This window comes from Lotus japonicus, chromosome 2, assembly GCF_012489685.1.
Source record: "Lotus japonicus ecotype B-129 chromosome 2, LjGifu_v1.2".
Classification (NCBI taxonomy): Eukaryota; Viridiplantae; Streptophyta; class Magnoliopsida; order Fabales; family Fabaceae; genus Lotus; species Lotus japonicus.
The window spans coordinates 75,997,964-76,014,068 of NC_080042.1; the positions used below are offsets into that span (position 1 = coordinate 75,997,964).

The 16,105-nt window shown below is 39.6% G+C and overlaps 2 protein-coding genes across 2 annotated transcripts; both read right to left on the reverse strand.

The window, feature by feature from the left end:
- Positions 1 to 9,089: 9,089 nt before the first annotated feature.
- Positions 9,090 to 12,148, reverse strand: LOC130739656 (peroxidase 11). The gene is made up of 4 exons (XM_057592020.1): positions 11,824 to 12,148; positions 10,883 to 11,074; positions 10,527 to 10,692; positions 9,090 to 9,670 (listed from the first exon to the last, which is right to left on the reverse strand). Exons 1-4 carry the CDS (start codon positions 12,055 to 12,057, stop codon positions 9,246 to 9,248), a joined length of 1,017 nt encoding a protein of 338 aa, XP_057448003.1. The 5' UTR covers positions 12,058 to 12,148; the 3' UTR covers positions 9,090 to 9,245.
- Positions 12,149 to 14,822: 2,674 nt separating this feature from the next.
- On the reverse strand, positions 14,823 to 15,845 carry LOC130739657 (uncharacterized). The gene has a single exon (XM_057592021.1). It carries the CDS (start codon positions 15,761 to 15,763, stop codon positions 15,017 to 15,019), a length of 747 nt encoding a protein of 248 aa, XP_057448004.1. The 5' UTR covers positions 15,764 to 15,845; the 3' UTR covers positions 14,823 to 15,016.
- Between the last annotated feature and the right edge of the window lie 260 nt (positions 15,846 to 16,105).

Genomic DNA, 16,105 nt, shown 5'->3' on the forward strand with positions numbered 1-16,105 from the left:
ATGATGGAACCCCCCGATTCCCCTTTTATTGGACCGACCAACCCCAACTTATCCATGCTATTCCCGAATCCTCATTAACCATTGAGGAAAAATTTGAAGTGGACTTCTTGTCAACAATTCACTTGAACTTGCATGACTTTTACGAAGCATTCAAACAAAGAAACTTAGCCCAATTCGTTGGTAAGATTTTTTCTTTGAAACTTGACTCGCCCGATTCTTGTATAAATCTTAACTGTTATTTTTGAATTTCAACAAAAATGTCTCGCCTTTCTGAGGATGACATTCTCCGTTTCCGCCGGGAACAACAGGCGTTGAAGAAAAAGCAAACCCCTGCCAAGACTCTCACCGAACTTGAAGGAAGCCATTCAGAAACTGAGAAGAACCCAGCCCAAACAAGAAGAAAACGGAACCAAAATTCCGAAAAACCCACTGAAAAGCTTACAATCCAAGCTTCCATGGAAAACTTCACGGGGAAAAGCCCCAAGCAGTTTGAATCTTCCAGTGCCCCTCCCCCTTCGTGGAAATATGAGTTCAAGGAGTTTGAAGACATGACCTCAGAAGACATCACCTCTTTGTGGGATTCCAGAGTTAATTTCAACGCCCTGGTGGACACGAATCTTGTGTTCGAGGCTGACAGGGAAAAGGTAAAGAAAGTTGGGCTTCAAGAAGCTTGTCAAGCTGTTATGACAAAGAGTTTGGAAATCGCAGCGATTTCCAAAATGATAGAGCTTGATTCCAATGGCTTTGACGGGCTTTCTACTGCCAAGAAGCTCGAAGACAAGGAAAAAGAGAATTCAAAGCTGAAATCCGCCGTGAAGTTACTGGAAAAATCCAACAAAGCCAATGAAAAGAAAGCCGCTGATCTAGCTTTGGAACTTGAGAAGTCCAAGAAAACACAAGAAGAGAATCAAGCCTTGTTGAAGGCGAAGGAAGATGAACTCCAGAAATTGAAGGAAGAGGCTGACTGTATTGCCTCAGAAAACTAAACTTTGAAGAAGGCTGCTGATGATCTCTCTACCGAAGCGGCCTCTTTGAAAACCTCAATCCTGTCTCAACTTGAAACTGGCTTTAACAAAGCCAAAGAACAAATCTTGTTCCTTAACCCTGAAATGCCTATCAAGACTGAAGGCATCGATCCCTATGCTAGGATCGTGGAAGGAAAATTGATTACGCCCAACTTTGATGAAGAAGTTGATGAAGAAGAAGAAGAACAGGAAGAAGAAGAAGAAGACAAGGACAACAACAACAACAACAACAAAGAGGGCGAAGGGGAAAGCAATTGACCCTTCTTGAGAAAAGTTGAAATGATGTTTTGTTCCTGTTGGTCTTATACCAAACGGTTGACTTAGTTTCCTGCTTTTTACTTCCTGCATCCCCCGCTTTAAATTAAATGTAACGCCCCCCTTTAATATAAATGCAACAAAGTTTAAGTTCAAAATCTAAGTGTCACCCCTATACTATGCTTTAATATCACCTATCTTCATCTAAAATCTTCCCAATCCTTCTTAAAAAACAATAACTCAATAATCCAATTCGCTGATTATTGTGTTCTCTAAACTTAAAGTACTGCACCAACAGTATGAGAATATGAAAATAATTTACTGCGAAAATACCTTTCATCTGGTTCGTTCATCCGCGAGGCGTTGATCTTAACAAGTCATCTACTTTATAAAGAAGACTTTAACAAATTCTTCCGAAGCCCGAAGCCCTGGGCTTATCAAAATTTTCTATTTCAAGAGAAAATTGATTTTTCTTTAACAACTATTCTTTGAATTCATAAGGCCTTTGCATTTTGATTAAAATAAAAAATAAAAAGATCAGAAGCGCAATTTGTTCTGATATAAAAATTTGCTCGCTTGGAGACTTTGTGCTTAAGTTGGACAAGCTTAATCCAAGTTAAGGCTATGCTTATGAATTCGTGGCCAAACGCTCTAGTTTTAAGAGACTTACTCTTTCTCAATTGTCTGGAATCGCCCAATTGATAGACCTAAGTTGAAAAGTAACTTAAATGCTAACAAAGCACCCAAGAAATTTTTAAAGGTTATGCCTCGTTAAAAACTCTCCCGCCTGGGGTAGAGAAAAGAGTGCATACCTGTTTTTTTTCATTAAAATTTAACATCATGCCTCGTTAAAAACTCTCCCTAATGGGTAGAGAAAAGAGTGCATGCTACTGAGTCTTACTAAACAACCACATAGTCTTGGCACTTAAACAAGTACAAGAAACACCAAACAAATAAACACGACGTAGTCTTTGAACAGAATAAAACAGACTGAAACGAAATGAACATAACACAACTTTAACTGTAGTAGTAGCGCAAGTGTTGGGCGTTCCATGCTCTTGGAACCTTGCGCCCAGACAACTCCTCCAATTGGTAAGCCCCTTGTCCCAAATCTCGCAGAATTCTATATGGACCTTCCCAGTTAGGTGTCAGCTTCGAATCAGTTGGACTCTTTGCCTTTCTGCGTAATACCAAATCGCCCACTTTCATGCTCCTAGGCACCACTCGAGTATTGTAACGCCTTTCTGATCTTTGTTTGACTGCAGCCTCCCTTAAACGAACTTCTGCCTTTACCTCATCTGCCAAGTTCAAATCCACTAGAACATTTTCTCGATTCTGGTTTTCTTCATATGTAGCCACTCGAAAAGTCATGTCTTGTATTTCCACTGGAATCATCGCATCAACCCCATAAGCAAGCTTGAAAGGTGTTTCTCCAGTAGTGGATTGGGGTGTTGTGTTGTAAGCCCAAACTACTGTAACCAATTCATCTGCCCATAATCCTTTTGCTTCGCCCAATCTCTTCTTCACCCTGTTTAAAATCACCTTGTTTGCTGCTTCAACCTGCCCATTAGATTGTGGGTGTTCCACTGAGGCGAACCTGTTTTCAATCCCCATCTCTGCACAAAAATCTCTGACCTTCCTGCTTTAAACTGTGTTCCATTATCAGAAACAATGGTTGCTGGCACTCCAAACCTGCAGATTATCTTCCTCCAATAAAATTTCTTAACCTTCTCAGCTGTAATCTTCGCCATTGACTCTGCTTCAATCCACTTTGTGAAATAATCCACTGCCACCAAAACAAACTTGACTTGCGCCCCTGCTGGAGTGAATGGACCCAAAATATCTACGCCCCACATTGCAAATGGCCACGAAGAACTCATTGAGCTTAAAACTTCCGGAGGTGCCTTATGAAGATCAACAAAAACTTGACACTTTTCACATTTTTTAACATACTCCATACAATCGCCCTCTAAAGTTGGCCAATAAAATCCTGCCCTCAACACCTTCGAAGCCAAAGATCTTCCCCCTATATGACTGGCACAGACTCCCTCGTGTACCTCAGACATAATTCTTTCTGCATCCTCTTTACTAACACATCTTAACAGTGGAACTCCAACGCCCCTTTTGTAAAGTTGTCCACCCATCATTGTGTAGCGACTCGCTTCTCGAATCTGGTCCTTTGAAAATAAAGCTAAGTCTGATCCATCCGCTTCCAAACACGTCTGAATTCTATCCATCCAATCTAGAGTTGCTCCGCCCGTTACCATCACAACATCATTCTCCTTCACACTTGGACCCCTCAAAGTCTCTTGAATCACAGACTTGTTGTTACCTGGTTTCTTTGTGCTTGCTAGCTTGGATAATATGTCTGCCCTTGTATTCTCCTCTCTTGGAACATGATTTACCTGAAACTTGTCCATCTGCTTCAACAATTCCTGAACCTTTACCAAATACTTAGCCAACTGAACATCCTTTGCCTGATAATCCCCCTTTATCTGATTTGCCACAAGCTGAGAATCAGTTTTTATTACAATACAACGTACATTCATCTCTAAAGCAAGCCTCACCCCTGCTATTATTGCTTCATATTCCGCCTGATTGTTGCTCGCCTTGAAGTCAAACTTGAGAGATTGCTCAATAATTACTCCGCCTGGTCCCTCCAAAACTATACCAGCTCCACTTCCTTTCAAATTTGATGAACCATCAACAGACAAAAACCATTCCTCCTCTTCTGATACTCTTTCTTCTGGAGACATCTCATTCACAAAATCTATCAAGCCCTGCGCCTTTATTTGTCCCTTCCTCTCAAACACTATACCAAATTCTGACAATTCGACTGCCCAAGAAACCATACGCCCTGCTAAATCAGGCTTTTGAAGCACTTGGCGTAGGGGAAAGTCAGTTTTGACTTTGATTTGAAAACCTTGAAAATAAGGCCTCAACTTTCGGGCGGTGATAATCAAAGCTAGTGCAGCTTTTTCTATTTTTTGATATCTCGACTCAGCCCCTTGTAAAGCATGGCTTACAAAATATATAATTCTCAACTCCTCTTTACATTCTTGCAATAAGACAGAACTCACAGCATTATCTGATATGGAAATGAAAATTGACAACGGAATACCTGGAATTGGTTTTGACAATATGGGAGGCTTAGCTAGATGCTCCTTTAGAGTTTGGAAAGCCTGCTCACACTCATCTGTCCATTGAAAAGCTTTGTTCTTCCTCAAACACTGAAAGAATGGAGTCGCCTTACTCCCTGAACATGGTAAAAATCGTGACAAAGCCGCAATTCTTCCTGTTAACTTTTGTACTTCTTTCACTGATGTTGGGCTCTGCATTTCTAAAATTGCTTTGCATTTATCGGGATTAACTTCAATTCCTCTTCGAGAAATCATAAAGCCCAAAAATTTTCCACTCTGAATTCCAAAAGAGCATTTCTCCGGATTCAAACGCATGTTATGCTTTCTGATTTTTCCAAAAGCCTCAGCCAAATCCATACAATGACCGCCCATTTCCTCTGATTTGACCACCATATCGTCCACATAAATTTCCATGTTACGCCCCACTTGCTTTTCAAAGACTCTGTCCATCAACCGCTGATAAGTTGCTCTTGCATTCTTAAGCCCAAACGGCATGGTTTGATAGCAATAATTTGCTTGGTTTGTCATAAATGCTGTTTTTTCTTCATCTGGTGCATACATTCGAATTTGATGATAGCCCGAATACGCATCCATCAAGCTCAACATTCCAAATCCCGAAGCCCGATCTACCAACTTATCTATGTTTGGCAGTGGATATGAATCCTTTGGACAGTGCTTGTTTAAATCCGTATAATCTGTGCACATTCGCCATTTTCCATTACTCTTCTTGACCATGACAACGTTAGCCAACCAAGTAGGATACTTCACCTCCCTTATAAAACCTGCATCAATTAACTTGTTAGTTTATGTTTTCACTGCCAGTGCTTTCTCTTCGCCCATTTTACGCTTCAACTGGGCGATCGGCTTCACACCAGGATTCAATGCCAATTTGTGGCAAATGAACTCTGGATCAATTCCTGGAAGATCTCGCGCACTCCAAGCAAACAAGTCCATGTTCTCAGCTAACAATTGCACCAGTCTGCTTTCCTGGATTGGAGTTAAGTTTACCCCAACTTTCAAATTCCTTTCGCCCACCTTCACTGTCTTTGTTTCCTCTTCTGGAGTCACCTTGAAATCTGAAAAGCCCTCTCTTGGGTCCAAACTAACCTCATCTTGATCAACATCAACTCCAAAAACTCTATGTCCCTCCTTCACTGCTCTTTTTCCCATGTGACCATACTGCTTGAAACTGTCAGAATAGCATTTCCTAGCAACCACCTGATCAGCCTTCAAAGTTCCAACTCCGCCCTTATCCAATGGATACTTAACTGTTAAATGTCTTGTTGAAATAGTCGCCCCAAGCTTGTTGAGCGATGGTCTTCCAATAAGCACATTATACAACGATGTACACTGTACCACAAGAAACTTAATGGCAAAGACTTTCTCATTTTTACCTTCACCAAACACGGTATTTAGCTCCACATACCCTCTAACAAATACTTTCTCACCTGAAAAACCAACTAACGCCCCATCATACGGTAACATATCAGTTTCCGTAAGCCCTAACTTTTCAAATGCATCGCCATATATCAAATCTACAGAACTCCCTTGATCCAACAGTACCCTCTCAATTTCGTAATCAGCGACTTTTAACATCACCACAATGGGATCATCTTCATGAGGCTGAACTCCCTCAAAATCTCTAACAGTAAATGTGATATCGGGCTGATTGATTCCCCAGCTTCCCCAATCATTTGTATAGACAGCATTAATTGAATGAACATACCTTTTCCTTGAAGAATTAGTCATACCTCCTCCTCGAAATCCTCCAAATATAGAATGAATGCGCCCTTTAGTTTCACCTCCAGCTTGCTTCTTTGGTTCAGATTCTTCAATCTCATTCCCTGTGTCATCACGCTTCGTTGAGGTTCCAGCTCCCTCTGACTCATTTCGCCCATCCAGTTGACGCATGTAACCTGCCTTTATCAAAGCCTCAATTTCTTTCTTTAGGGTAAAACAATCATCTGTATTGTGTCCCGTGATTCGGTGATACTCACACCACTTACTTCTGTCCACGTTGCCTGGCGGGCGTTTTGGTTGTTTAGGAAAACGAATTGTGTTCGCCTCCAGACACATGTGCAATGCTTCAGTTAAATTAACCGCAAGTGGGGTCGACCTGTCTTGTTGGTTTCTGGTCCACGTCATCGACTGTCCATAGCCACGATTTCCATAAGGCTGAGCACGATTTCGAAAATTAGAGCGGTTATCAAAACGACTTGAATTATTGTAACCTCTCTCTCCTTTTGTAACCGCTCCGCCCGAACGCTGATCGTTAACCACCGCCTTTTTCGAATCTGACTGTTGTTGTTGGCTAGTCACCGCTGCACTCTTACGGTTTCTCTTTATGCGATCACTTTGCTCCTCCTGAATGAAACCCTGTACCCTGCTTTGCAACTCCGCCATTGTCTCCACGGGCTTACGACTCAAACTGCTGTTCAAACTTCCTGATTGAAGACCCAATTCAAAAGCTGCAATACAAATTTCAGGCATTTTATCCTCCAAATGCACTGACAGTTGATTGAAACGCCCCATAAAGGATTGAAGGCTTTCATTATGCCTCTGTTGCAAATTAAACAAAGCTGTTGGAGTCACTTTCTGGGCGCGACTAGTTGAAAATTGGGACAAAAATTTCGCCGATAAATCCATGAACCCTGCAATTGAACGCGGTGGGAGCGTTGTAAACCAAGTCATTGCTGACTTCTTAAGAGTTGAAGGAAGCATTTTACACTTCAGAGCATCTGAAGCGCCCACAATAACCATTTTGGTGTTGAAATACACCAAATGATCCTTAGGGTCAGAATCTCCGTAATAAGAATCAAGAACCAAAGTCTTCAAGTTATCTGGAACGGTTGTATTTGCAATGTCTTCTGTAAACGGTTGGAAATCTACCACCATCTCTGCCATTCTACGATCGCCCTCATGCAAGCCCCGATCTTGATTGATCTCAGCAAGTTGAGTTTGCAGTTGTTGATTGTGTTGACGAAGATCAGTTAGATCCGCCATGATCTGTTGCAAAATGTCGGGCGGAACATTTTCATGGTTAACATGATTGTCCCTTCCGTTTGCTCCAGATCGATTCACCATTTTTAGTGAGTTTGAAGCCTAGGATTGAATTCCTCGGCCTCACGGTGGGCGCCAATGTTCCAGTCTAGAACTCCGGCCAGGGCTAAGCAATTAAGCAACAGAAGTAGAATATGACAAAGTAGCAAAATAAGTAAAAAGTGTTAGATCCCCCACCGCTTGGGCGGTGTCCTCTTTATAGATTATGAGGTTCTGACTCGTTTGGGTCATGGGTCGCCTGGCCCAATAGTACAAATTCGGTAAGCCCATGAGATTACAAAAGGTCGTTAGCCCAATAACAGTACAGTATTGAAATTAGTTCTATATTGTCCAGGAATTTGGTCATTCAATCGGTCAACGAAATACGGGAATTCCTCCCGATATCTTGCCTACCTTTTCCCATGCTATTGTAGCCATTTCAGATAAGGAATGAATCGATCAAGACCCTATAATCTCACCCCAAATCATGTGACCAAACATTAAGTAGAAAGAAGTAAGTAAAGGAGAAAACCCTAGGTCATTTCTAATTAAGCAAACATATTCTTCAATGTAAAGATATACGAGAAATACATAACTAGCAAACAGTGAAGGTCGCTCGATTGACCAACCAACCTTTGTCTCATAGATGATAGAACTCTCGTAAACAAGTTCTAAGTTCTAACTTATGAATGTGGATGGTTAATTTTTAACATTATAAAAGCATCAAAAAATGTACACAATTGAATTTACTAAGATATGTCACTTTGTACCACATGGATGTGTCATTTACTTTGGCGCTTTACACTGTGTGCATGCCAGACCACTTTGTTGGTTACAAATCGCAGACGGTGAAAGAATCTCGGCGTAGGTGGCCTGAAAAGGTTGTCCTGTCCATGTGCTGTGCATGTGACTAAACCACATCTCATCACTTTGACTGGTGTTTTCCATGCCAATGGCGATGAGCGTACATGATCACGGGACGGAACCAGAAAAAAATGAGTGTGTCATAGCCAACTTGATACGGCAGCATTAATTGCGTTCTTTCAAAGTCTCAACAGAATGAGGAAATAAGATGTGAATAGAAGATAGTTTTAACTTTTGATTGGGGTTTGGGGTTGTTGTTGTGGGAAGACCAAAGACTTCAGATGTAGGAGTAGTAAATAGCACGAAGGTCAGTTTATAATCAGAAATGTTGTGTAGTAGTTGGTCTTGGAAATGTTTTTAGTCAATCATGTTCGAGTCAAGTTCATCCTGATCCTAGATTCCTAGTGTTTGCTTAAGGGAAATAAAAAACGTACCACTTGATCCAACAACCACGGTATTCGTCGCTAAATGTCCCCCTAGCTGAGATCTCAAGAAAAAAAGAAAGAGACATGTTGCATGAGGAATGTTCGTCAAGAGTTAATCGGTGTTGATGATGGAACTTGGTCGTTCGTATAGGGCCTTTTGTTGGAGTCTATGTATTTTTGTCCTTTGGAATTCAACCGCTGGAATTTCCCTAGACTGCCTGTTGGCGCGATTCATGGTACCGGTCGATGGGAGCTGATTACCGAGTATCAGAACAATGACTCGGCTTTTAGCTTCTACAACTTCCATTTTCAAATTGAACAACTTTGTTTATATAAAAAAGGAAATCCTCAACTTCTCACTTCATTTCTTCATTTTATAATTGCTTGCTTAGATTTGACATAACAATTTGCTATGGCTGTATGAAATTGATAAAATTGGTGGTTCTTTGTGTGTGGAAACAAACTAGACGTACATAATAAAACACCAAAAGTGGAGTTTATGTGTTCACAAATCTGCAGCTTTTCCTTACTTCTCCAGTGATGAAGCTTTCTGAATTTATGATATTTCCCATTTTCACCATTGAATCAGAGAATTGCTGGAAGAAAGCCAGAGGATCTGCTGCATACTTCTTGACAAGCGCTCTCGATTCAATTCCAAACAAACTTGAGTACATTTCTTGATCTGAGTTAAGAAGTCCCTCCCCATTTAACAGTAAGTGGTAAAAAGAGTTATCAAAGAGATCAGGGGTCGCATAGTCCAATGCTGTTTCGTTTTTGTCTCCTCCCCCAGAAGGTGGACACACAGATCTTAGGTTGTTGAGGTGATTATCAGAGATTGGATTTTTCACTAAATTTGATTCAAAGTCTCCATAAATTCTTGATCTGAAACTCTTACACCTTGCCTTGCCAATGGTGTGTGCTCCTGCATGGTTTGTGGTTAGAAAATATAGTATGAAGAAAGGGCTTATTCATCTTATGAGAAAATCAAGCTTATACTACTAGAAGTTTACTATTTAGCGACCAATTTAGAGACTGATTAATCTTATTTAATTCGATGGCTGTCTGTTTAGCAACCAATTTTAGTGTATCGGTGACTAGAAAACTGGTCGCTATTGGACAATATTTTCAGTCTTGACTTTTGTTGTAGGGCTAGTCGCTAGATGAAGAGGTAGGTCACAATAATCATATTTTAAACTTTTTGAAAGGACTTTCAACTAACACGGTTTTCCAACTGCGAAAAATTGTTGGATTGAGAAAAAGCGCATTCACATCCAATCCGATGGATAAACAATCGCACTTTGATACCCTTTTTATTAGAGGAATCCTCTCTCTCTCTCTCTCTAGCCATAACTCTCTCTCTCTCTCTAGCCATAACTCTCTCTCTCTCTCTATATGTGTGTGTGTGTGTGTGTGTGTCAGTGTGTGTGTTCTAGCCAGCATATATATAATCTTCATTGTGCTAGCTAGAATGGTAGCAACACATCATGGAAACCCATGATCCACCACTGCAGTTATGAGTTATGACATAGTATTGTGCATTTACTATTGTAGAACATAGCTGATGAGAGCATACACTTTATCTAGCAAGTAGCACTACTAGTTATTGCCAATAATCACATTAGAAATTTTATGGTCTATTAGTCATGAAATTCACATCTTCAGTGATTTTCTTTTTAGAATTCAAACATTATACCTGTGAATTCTCCAGGATCTGAATGAAGAGTGAAGAAAACTTGTTTTCTGTTTTTCAAAGTTTTATACCAAGAATAGGAACATACCTGAAAGGGCTACCATATCTGTGACTGATAGGCCTTGATAAAGAAACTTGGAGATGATAGAGAGAAGGCTCTCATCTGGAGTTGGAAGATTGGTAATGGCAAGTTCAAAATTTGCAGTGACAGAATCCTTTCTTCCTACAGGAACATCCCAGTATGGTCCACCAACCTACAAGATATCAAAGGATATATGAGCATAACTCAAATAAAAAATAGTAATCGTATGTTTGAATCAACTTCTCTTTTATCAGAATCAATTTTGAAACTCATAAGCTTCTCTCCCAGAGTGATTCTAGCTTCAGAACACAACATATGAAACAGAATATATGACACAATTTATAAGGGAATTGTAATTTTACCAGAATCACAGCATCTCTAGCAGCAATAGTGAGAATATCAGCGCATGAAACAATTCCAGGGCACTCTGATTCAACTAAGTTATTGATTCGATCAACAAGTTCAAAGCCTTTTAGAGAGTGGATATTGGTAGCTGCTTTCTTCTCACCTTTGAGTGTGACTGTATCGTCAAGCAAAATTGATCCATCGCAGCCCTGAGCTCATAATGTCACGTTTAGTCAGTGTTTATTTACTTTTTCTAACTCAATAGCTCAGCAATTCACCATGGCTTTATATTGTATAACATGCTAGGTGTAAAAACTTACAGGCTTAAAGCCTGAGCAGTTTTCTTCTGCACTAGGATACTTAACAATGCAATTAATGAAATAATAAATTTTTGATCCATGTAGTATCACAAATGCGTGATTTTGATTCATGTAGTTTCAGTCTATAGTATGACAGATATGGTCATGACGTTAATTTACCATGCAATAATTAACTGAAAAAACTGATATGGATCACAATTTTTAGGTGTCAAGTGACATAGATAGGTTAGCTACCATCTACATAAAAAATTGTTATCAACTCCCTATTTTTTTTTCCTGTTAACTATCATATGTTAGGTTAACGTGGGGACCATATATGCTTGTTTAATTTTAAGAGTATGAACCTCAATTAAAGTAATTAAGTTATAAGAATCAAAATCACATATCTGTAAAACTATAGGTATTCAAAGTGCAGTTAAGCAGGGAAATTTAGCAACTAGTTACATCACCATATTAGTTTTCCAAATATTGGGTCATAGAACACACTTTAGATGTTTTTGGAACTATATTAGTAACCAAAATTTTCAAAGGAGTAATGTGGTAAAGCATGTAACTTTGAAGGACAACTGGACAAGCCTTAAGAGTTTACTTAATGCTCTTAGCATGAAAAAACACTGCCAATACTAGAAGTAGATAACCTGAACAAAGCAGTCATGGAAGTGAAGCCGAACTATAGAGGCGGCGTTACGGGGATCAGAAGATACTGCACATTCCATTTCCTTCCTAACAATTTCAAATACTGTGGGACAAGTTGATGCATAGTAATCCAGTGTCAACTGAGGGTCACTTGCATCCACTCTGGTTGCACCAAGGAAGCAGAACATAAGAACAACATGAAGGAACAAGGATTTTAAAACAAAGGAAGGATCCATTTTTGGAGAAAAATGCAAAGTTAGTGAGATGGGGTGAGAATAAGAGAATATATAAGTCCCATGAAATGGAGTGCTGCACTTGGTCCCTGCATTTGCTTGGCTGCTTCAGTATTTTTAAGGAATAATGTAGCTTAGAGTCAATAGAAGATGCAACTAACTTGAATTAGTTGGTGCGTTTTCTCAATCTTAAATTAATGTTTTCAAGAGAGAAACAAAGCTGAAGAGAAGTGATTAAAAGTTGTATCTCAATTAATGAGCAATTTCACTAAAATTAAAAGGCCAGTCACCAAACCAAAATCTAATAACAGCTAATCTCTACTTTATATTTACTGTGTATAAAATTAATCCAAGTGTTCTTCCCCTATGAGCATCTAGCAGGGTAAAAAATATCCTATAACTATAAGTTTTGTTGTCTTCTTTCTGTCGTTTGTGACATGTTTTGAACAGTTCAACGTTAAACAGATTAGGTAATTTTATCCATCTGACATTACATCAGCTTAATTTGTGTATGGCAAAAAAACTTGCTTGCCACAAAAGTCATCCTTATTTATGACAGTGATGAGTTTCATATTTATATAATGTCCATTTGCACGTTGGCCTTCTTGTTTATTCCTCCAAGAATAAGATTGCATATGGATTTTTATCAAATACTTGCTGGTTTTACAAAGTGAGCAAAATGAATGCTAGCTCAGTCATGGCTGTTAAGTACACGACTAGAACTATTGATATTTGTCAATCCGTGTAAGAATATTTAGCATATATGTTCAATTTTCTTATCTATATTGACTTTCTCTCATTTCATAGTGTTTTTCTTTTGTTTCTTGTTTCTGATTTCTCTCTAGAAAGTATTTGTAGAAGATAATGCAAGGTGGTAACTTCACGATCCCAACAAAATGGCCATTGTCAATTCAAAGTACCTGCATTGATTTTTAAATAATTGTTGAAACTGATTTTACCTTCTGGTATAAATATAATGTAGTTAGTAGGAAATTGTAGATATAAACCTAAGTGAGAGTAATGATCTAATGGGGCAAAACATAATACAAGTAACATAAGATTTATAGGGAAGGGAAGTTTTCTATTCCAAAGTCAAGACACGCCCACACCAAGAAAATTTAGTTTGGAAATAATTCAGCGATGAGAATTTCATTACTCATCCTATATCATTCAGATAGTCTATAAAAGATAATTTGCTTAGTCTTATCATTCATACAGTGGAATTATTAGATACACAAGCATTAGTGTAAGTTTGGAAACTTGGTAAGTTTTAAGGTTGGGAAGAGAAGTGCTTCTAAAAAAACTACTTAGAGTAGATTCATAGAAATTTCAACATAAACTAAGTGTATGTTTGGATACACGGTAGAAAATAAGGATGAGCCAAAATCATGGTAGACAGAAGCTACTTCCCTTAGCTTTTGTTTTTGTTTTTCCCCACTATGATTTTGACTTTACCGTATTTCTTTTACTGTGTATCCAAACATGCACTAAACAAGATGAACAGGTAGCCAACTTCTGATTGCTTCAAGACACTCATGATAAAAACTCTGTTCAATACATGGAAATTTCCTTCTTGTTTTGACAGCTTTGCTATATAGTATATACCAGTACAGATGCAGCATCTTATTTTCTCTGTTCCATACCTCTCACGTCTCAAATTACTAAAGAAATTTCCTCACATAATCTGGTCATTCTTCATCCTCCTTTCAAGAGTTCTTTTCCTTTTTATTTCTAGTTTGGATTAAAGACCACATATTCATTAAATACAACTTAATTACTCTTTTGCAGTTTGGACATGGAATTTACTCATCTGATGAGGTCCTCACAAGGGGAACTTTCACACACCTTAACAGGTTTTTAAAGTTTAACTGCCCTTCGTTAACCCTAGATTGGTTCTTCACACACTATAAACATCATTTTATCTAGAGAAAGCAATGAAATTATTTTTCTCACACATGCATATATTATCCACCATATCTACTAGCATTCAAAACCCAGGTTACATTGACTACTGCCATCTACAGCCAGAAAAGCATATTTAGAAGTCCAGTGAAAAGAACTTACATCCACAATGCCTGCATTAACAGTCAGGTTTCAAATTCTAGTTGTGGACTAAGTTCCATTACAGCCGTTACAATCTACAACCATGGCTTCAAGTAGCATGCAGCAGCCACCAAAACCGAAATATTGTGGCCATATCACATAATTCAGTCAACAATTTAAAACCTTACATGCACATCAGTTTTTAAGTCCAGAACAAAGAGCAATGGCAAATATTCAATGAGCAGTGCAAGCAATTCATTCTCATTCAATTTTTTGAACATATTCCCTTACTAATTAAAATTCATGGGAGTATCACCAAATTAAAGAGTAAGACCCATCAAAATTGAAAAAAGTCCCTTCCATTCCGTGAATTCAACATAAATTTTAACAAATAAGAGAATTTGTGTTTAAAAGAGTGTTACTAAGCAAGCATGTGACTATCATTTCTAAACATTCAACTCAAAAAAGCATTGAGGTTAATAGTAGTTTCCGTGCATGTTTGGAAATCCTTCTAGAATCGTTTCTAAGATTATGTGCGAGTAGCTTCTGAATGCAGAAAAAATAAGCTGATCTAAACATGCTAATACAAAATCAGCACATAAAGATATAAATCCTTGACAACAAGGGATCCACCATAACCATAGCATCCACCATAGCAGGGCATCCACAACAAGAAAACCAACAGGCATCGGCTAATACAAATTCGACATCACCAATCGCAAACCTTTCGCAGCGTGTAACACAGTTCTCTATAGTCAATTCAGAACATTGCAAATTTCCATAGCCATCCACAAATCAATCACAACTAAAAATCATATCAACCATAAAAGCACACATAAACATCTCAATGTAACACAAGCCTAATGCATCAAAACATTGATATAACAATCTAAAAGTTACACACAAAATTAAAGCATAATCAAATATACAAGTGAGATGGGAATTCACTATCCTTGCTCCTCCCAAATTTCAAAGCCTGATCATCGCTCAATCCGAAGTCGAACCCGCGCAACGCCCCGCGCTGAAGCAAATCCTTAACCAACAACACCGCAGAAGCGTCAAATTGAGGCCAAGAGACACACAAGCTCGCCCTAAGTTTCAAAATCTGGCACCGCGCCAGAATCGCGGCGGCCAACCCTTCCACGATGCTGCCGGAGGGGTAGTACTCCAACTCGCCCAGCAGCAGCTTCTCCTTTACCGCCCTCTCGGCGGAGCTCTCGAGCTTGAAGGCGATGGGGAGATCCGACGAGAGGCGACCGCGGTGGTGGCGTGGATCGAGGGAGTCGAGGACGATGACGGAGCTAGGTTTGATCTTGTCGCCGAGGAGGAGTTTTGCGACGGCGACGGCGCGGTGGGCGGGGATGGGGGTGCGGACGGCGGCGAGGAGGGAGGTGGGGGAGAGGGAGTGGAGGTCGAGGAAGGTGTTGGATTCGGGGAGGATTAGGGAGGCGGTTAGGGTTTGGGGGGTGAGGTGGGAGTGGAAGAGGGAGAGGGAGGAGGATGAGATTGCTATGATGAGGAGGGTGGGTTTGAGGGGTTGTTGTTGTTGGTGGTGGGGGAAGATGAGGAAGGGTGATGGGAGAGGTGGTGAAGGTGGTGTGAAAGTGTTGAGGTCTTCTTCTAGTAGTCTTGAAGGTGGTGCTGCTTCTGTTATCACATCTTCCATTCTTCTTCTCTTGGGTTGTGTGTGTCTAAAACTCTTGTTGTTGCTACTTACTTGGTTTGCTTTGTTTTCAAGGGTTTATGTTGGAGTATTGGACAAGTGACAAGGGGTTTATTTTTCTATTTTAATAGCACTATATCTATACAACTCTTTCGATTCTACCGGAGTTGCAATTTGTACGGCTTCAACGGCATTAAGTGAAGCCAGGTATGCGCCGATGAGAACACTGAAAGGAGAAAAAAAGACAATGGTAAGACGTGTACAAACATTAGACCATTTACGGTGGATAGTTGAATTGGGTGTTGAAAATTGTTGAATTTTGTTGATAGGTTGTAGTGGTTGTTG